Source organism: Myotis lucifugus, unplaced genomic scaffold (assembly GCF_000147115.1).
Source record: "Myotis lucifugus unplaced genomic scaffold, Myoluc2.0 scaffold_384, whole genome shotgun sequence".
Lineage (NCBI taxonomy): Eukaryota > Metazoa > Chordata > Mammalia > Chiroptera > Vespertilionidae > Myotis > Myotis lucifugus.
Window position 1 is genome coordinate 105,742 of NW_005871432.1, and position 6,135 is coordinate 111,876.

At 39.2% G+C, this 6,135-nt stretch overlaps 1 protein-coding gene across 1 annotated transcript in view; it reads left to right on the forward strand.

Moving 5' to 3' along the window:
• The window catches only part of MORC3 (MORC family CW-type zinc finger 3), a 55,625-nt gene extending 49,692 nt beyond the window's left edge, over positions 1–5,933 (forward strand). Inside the window, exons 15-17 of the mRNA XM_023743315.1 lie at positions 742–1,639; positions 2,696–2,853; positions 4,440–5,933. Coding sequence (XP_023599083.1) covers positions 742–1,639; positions 2,696–2,853; positions 4,440–4,593 — 1,210 coding nt within the window. The 3' untranslated portion in view covers positions 4,594–5,933. The remainder of the gene's footprint in view (positions 1–741; positions 1,640–2,695; positions 2,854–4,439) is intronic.
• Positions 5,934–6,135: the final 202 nt, after the last annotated feature.

The following is a 6,135-nucleotide window of genomic DNA, read 5'->3' on the forward strand; positions in this document are numbered from 1 at the left end:
TCAGAAAGAAACATCGAGCTTGCTCCAGTATGCACCCTACCGGGATCGTATCTGCCACCTAGGTACGTGCCCTGACTAGGAATCGAACCTTTTGGTGCATGGGATGATGTTCCAACCAACTGAGCCACCTGGCTGGGGCAGAAAATCTTTCTTAAATCAAGGAAACCTGAGGTCTGACACAGAAGGCCCAAACAGGAAACTAGTACAAATATCCCTTTAAGTGGCACAAAAAGTAATCCATTGGTGATAAATTCAGAGAAAGCTAAGGAAATGAAGAAAATGAGGCAATTTTTAATGAGGGAATATTGTTTTATATGAAAGGATAGGGCATACTGGTTTACTTAGTGGCTCACTTGATCACTGAATGTTGATACAGGTCATGATGGGCAGAGCAGTGCCACTCACTGAGCTCTAGAATACAAAGGGCAGGTCTGTGGTGGGTGGTGCGTTCTGGGTTGGACATGGGTACCTTGAAATGCCCAGAGGACAGCAAGTGAGGAGATGTTGGCAGTATACAGATCTGATACCTCAAAGACATCTCAGCAGTGTTTTCTCGGGTGTAGAGGGAGAACATGTTCTGTACTCCATGAACTCACTGGGTAGTACTGTGGAATAATGTATCACTGCTTTAAAAAATAAGCATGAGTGTTTCATCAAATTTTAAGGTAGAGTAATTCAAAGCCATCTATTTTGTTCATATCTATATTTCATAACTTAATTTGCATGTAAAATCTTTTCCAGCATGAAACGGAGACTTCCTATTCGTTCCTCAATTTTGAATGCAAAGACTCCGAGATTGAGTAATCAAGCATTTGAAAATCCAGCTTCTAGAGAGGATGATGAAGATGTCATCATCTTAGAAGAGAACAGTACTCCCAAGCCTGCAATAGATCATCAGAGTGTTGAAATGAAACCAGAACAGAGTCACATCGAGCAAAGTATGGGTGACATGCTTCAGGACGAGCCTATGGGTGACAGTGAACCTTGTGACCAGACTAGTTCAACAGGCACCTTGCCATCCAGGTGTGATCAGGCAACTGCTGTGGCCACCCAGACTGAAGTCCCAGGTGTGGTGGTTAAAAAGGAAGAAACGATTGAAGATGACATCAATACAAGAAACGATACAGCTGCACTGCCATCCTGTGTGGAAGCTGAAGGGAAGCCACAGGAAATGCAGGAGACCTTTGATAAAGCTGTGGGTGATGCTGGGTGCCGGGTAAATGAACTGAGAAATGAGCTGCTTCTAGTTACCCAAGAAAAAGAAGACTATAAAAGACAATGTCATATGTTTACTGACCAAATCAGGCAGTTACAACAGAGGATACTGGAAATGAATGACAAATACGTGAAGAAGGAAACCTGCCATCAATCTACCGAAACCGATGCTGTGTATTTACTTGAAAGCATTAATGGCAAATCTGAAAGTCTAGACCACGTGGCATCTCAGTACCGGCAAGCTCTGGATGAAATAGAAAGGCTGAAGAAACAGTGCAGTGCTTCGCAGCATGTGAAGCACGAATGCAGTCAGTGTTCCAATAGTGAGAGTAAAAGTGAGATGGACGAAATGGTCATGCAGCTCGATGATGTGTTTAGACAGCTGGACAAATGCACTGTCGAGAGGGACCAGTATAAAAGTGAGGTGAGTTCTATCACTCAGCTTCCTGGTGGTCATGGGAATCCAGGGCCATCTCGGCCTGAGACCACTGCCAGCTGCCGGATTGGAACACATCGCTTAGTCCGAATTTCCACTCATTGCATGTCACTGTCCTGGTTCTCCACTGAGGATTAGGCCTGGGGCATATGGAAATGTGTGGGGTAGTTTGGGTTCTTAAACTGTCTGGAGATAGATGGGCACTGCTGGGGCTCAGCGGTGGTGACCGGTCTGGTAATGTCCTGTAGTGCACAGGACATTGCTGGGTTCCTTTGCTTCACAGCGTGCACTTGTGGTCTGAGCTGGCTTTTCAGGCCCAGCCATCATGTAGCTAACATTCCAAGCAGAAGGAAAGAGGAGGAGGCTGTTGCTGAAAGGTGTATATTCCATCTGTTGGTACTTAAGTTACCTGGCTAATGGGTGCCTTGGACCTGCAGTCTGTTTGGGGTTCTTTACTGAGGGAAAAGGAGATTTTAGTATCAGGAGCTAAGTAGTGGCCTCTGCACTGCCCCCAGGTCAAATTTGGTAGCTCCTTTTTAAAGAAAATCTGTTTTATGTATCATATTTACGTGGTGTTTGAAAGGAGGGTTTTTCTCTGCTAAATAAAGTTTGGAAACAACAGTATTGCCCGCTCCTGGAGATACTGCTGACAGAACTGCTCAGTCAGACTTTCGTCTTCGTGTTACTGGTTTAGGAGCTAGATGACATCATCGATCAGTCAGTCTAAGCTTCGTGCTGTAACTTAGAGCGGGGAGTGTGCCCGAACAGAAGCCTCTGTGACATCAACGTCACCTAGGCATTTTAATCTTGGTTTCTGAGTTTTTAGGAAGCATATATGTTTTTAGTAAGTTGTAATGGACATTTTGTTCCCTTTCAATGTAAAAAGGTGGAAAAATGAAATGAAACACTGAAAGCTATTGGGGGTTTTGTCTAATTTTTTTGGTGGTAATTTTCATCAAGCAGGTTTTCTACATTTCTTAGCTTAAATTTGTGCTTTGATACCAGTATTTCTAAATTTTATAGTAAATTCAATTTTCTTGTCAGGTTGAATTACTGCAAATAGAGAAATCACAAATTCGTTCACAGTGTGAAGAACTGAAAACTGAAATTGAACAATTAAAATCTGCAAGTCAACAAAGAGGAACAGATGTTTCAACTTCAAGTAACATTGAGGAGTCTGTAAATTATGCTGATGGGGAAAGGTAATTTCAGTTGAGGCACTTTGCTGCGCTGCAGTTCTGGTTAGCGAGATACTAATTTGCTATCACACATCTAACAGCTACTCTAAGCAGCTATTGACTGTTGTGATCCCAGCATGGTGATAGATGAGAGAGGAAAGGAGTGCATGTTATCACCCTCCCTTCAGAGATGAACAGTTTAGGTTCAGCTTAAGTGAAATAGGAGTTCCGAAGGACTAGCTCTTGATTGGTCAGGTGGTTTGGAATGTTTGATTTCTTTGACTTTTGTATTTGGCACCATTTCTTTATGGTCTGCCATCCTCATTTTACTACTGTGTGCCTTCCCCCATCTTAACTTTTAGGAAATGCCACCGTTATTAAAAATTGTCATAGCACAGGTGACTATTAGGAAGAAGTTCTGTGAAAATCAGAAAACAGCAAATGAATGATTACCCCCACCCCATCTCAGTCAGGTATAAAATGGAACTGGGTTTCCGTTTTGATTTGTTTTGTTTTTGAGAGTGGAGAAGCTAGGTGGCGGGAGGGGGGGGGGGCACAGTGTTGGTGCTGTGTGATGGTATACCATTCATAAATAAGACATTAAGGGCTAATATGATAGGACTTCAGAGCTAAAAGGTACCGTTGAGAAAGAATCTACTACCCTCACTTGACCATCAATTATATTACTACTTTGTTTTCTAGCTTAAGTTTTTGAAGAACTTCACTAAGTGTGTTCATGGAAATAGAAACAATAGAGTGCTGCACATAAGCATGGAGGGAAAGGGTTCAGGGAAAAACTCTCCACTGGTGTTTCTCAGGCCAGCAGCATCCATGGTGCTGGTGGAAGTGCAGGTGGTTGGCCGCAGCGCAGTGTGATAAACTGCACACGGAAGCAGGATCCCAGATGCCTCTGGCACACTAACCTTTCAGTGACTCATGATGTTTTATTTATTTATTTTGTAAGCCTCACCTGGGGATATTTTTTTCCATTGCTTGTAGAGAGAGTGGAAGGGAAGGGATGGGGGGAGAGTGAAAGAGAGAGACATCGAAGTGAGAGAGACACATTGGTTTCCTGTAAATGCATTTAAAAAATGGGTAGTCCGTGATCTTCAGCATGAAGTCTTGCATTTTAAAAAGTCTTGTTTAACATTAATTAACCCAGCGTTTTATGAGTGTCTTTGACCACAGAATCATTTCTTTGTCCTCTTACACAGCGATGATATCTCATAGAACATGTGTTAGGGAACAGTTCTGTCTACTTTCTTCAAAGGCAGCTGAAAGTCAGAGATGCACTCTTACCTTAGACCAACCAGGGTTCTTACTGTATGTCACTGTTTTCTAGGTGATAAGTTATATATTTTACCAGTCCATGTTTTCTCCAGTCTCAAGTCAAAATTGTAAAAGTTGGAGCCAAAGAGCCGGTAGTGTTATGAAACACTACTGACCGCCAATAGATACGTAATTATTACATTGCGTTATGAGTGATTAAATTAGCAGATTAATTTCCCCTAAAATATTAAGCCCTACATAGCTGTTAAATTTTATTGCAGTGTTCATCTAATAAATGTAATAATTGTTTCTTTAAATAAATGTAATATTTGTATTTGCAGCTTCAAACTGCGATCTCTCCGAGTTAATGTGGGACAACTGCTGGCCATGATTGTACCTGACCTCGATCTTCAGCAAGTGAATTATGATGTTGATGTCGTTGATGAGATTTTAGGACAAGTTGTCGAACAAATGAGTGAAATCAGTAGTTCTTAAAGTCTATATTATTCGATATAATAAAACTATTTGCTCAGTCCTTTTGGTTGTACAGCTTTCAAAATGTAAATAATTTTGTTTTATAGATATAATAGGTGACAGACTGAAGAACCATAATCTTTACTCTATCCTATGCATTCAAATGTGGCCACAAACATGTGGACACATTATCACACCGTTTGAAATGCCTGTGAATCATTGATATTGAGCAGCTGAATAGCTAACTCATGTTTCTGTTTTAAAATGTAAATATTTGTAATTAAGTCTGCACATATTTTTTTATTGCCCTAACGGACATAAGTGTTTTTCACCAAGAGGTTTTCAGGTTGCCCCTAACCTTTGTGCAATCTTTTCTGGTTTCCCAAAGTGTATTTTTATCTGAACTGAGTGAGGGCTGTGCCATACATAAATGCAAATGGAAATGCTACCTTTCATTTTCTTACAGAGAAGTTTAAATAGGCATTTGTAAAAAATGGATTAATACTCCTGATAAGTTGTAAGTGAATTGAGCATTAACTTTCCTTTTCTATAAATGCTTATCTCCTGAAATATTTTTTTCATGAAAATAAGGTAAGCAGAAACTGTCTCCATCCACTTTGCCGGGATATTTTCATGCTGAGATTGCCAATCATCGTTAAAGTGTTTTTATACAACAAAGAAATAATCTTTAGTATAAAAAATTATCAAGTATATTAACTGTGTGACCATGTTTACTTTTAAGCCCATTTTTGGCTGCTTAGCATGGAGTGGGCACAATAATTGCTAATATTTCTTTTAATGAAATTTCCTGTGCAGCCTTTTTTATAGGATCACTACAGGTTAAGTGAGTTGGGGAAGACAATCTTTCTCAAACAATACTGCATACCTTTCATTGTATTACAAACCTAAGTGTTTTATGTCCTGGAGTTAAGCAACAAATTGCCCTATGATTATGGTATCACATGCCATTAAAATTAATGCTTTTCTTGGTCCCTTGTTTTGTGCAATTTTAAAGAGATGACTTTCTATTAAGTTTAATTGTGTATATATAATTAATTTCCCACAACTAAAATGTGCATTATTTTTTCCAAAGTTTTATCATTGCTATTTATTTTTACTTTTTCTGAACATTCAATACATGTTCTTTTTTTGTATGTTTAATTACATATCTGTCACATAGAATATAAAATTTTTACTGTACATTAAGTTCTAGAAAAAGCAAATAAATTAAGATTGTTTTATTTGCTTGATAAAGTAATTGAAAGTGTATTTTTGGTATGAAGCTGGTTTTCTGTCACAATTGTATCTGCCCCAAACTTAAAAAGTTCTTATAATAAAATAAAAATATATATGATGGCTAACTCTTCAGCTATTACTTTTAAAGAATTCTGTATTCAAATTATATTTTGAAAACTAAAATTGTGTTCATTAAGGATCCTAAAGTTGAGCACATTTTACTAGTTCTATTTAGAAGACCCGGACTGTTTCCTTAGACTCCGAGCCTGAGCTCCTGTTGAGGGAGTGTGAGCATGAGTGCTTATAGTTACACTCGAGAAGAAACGC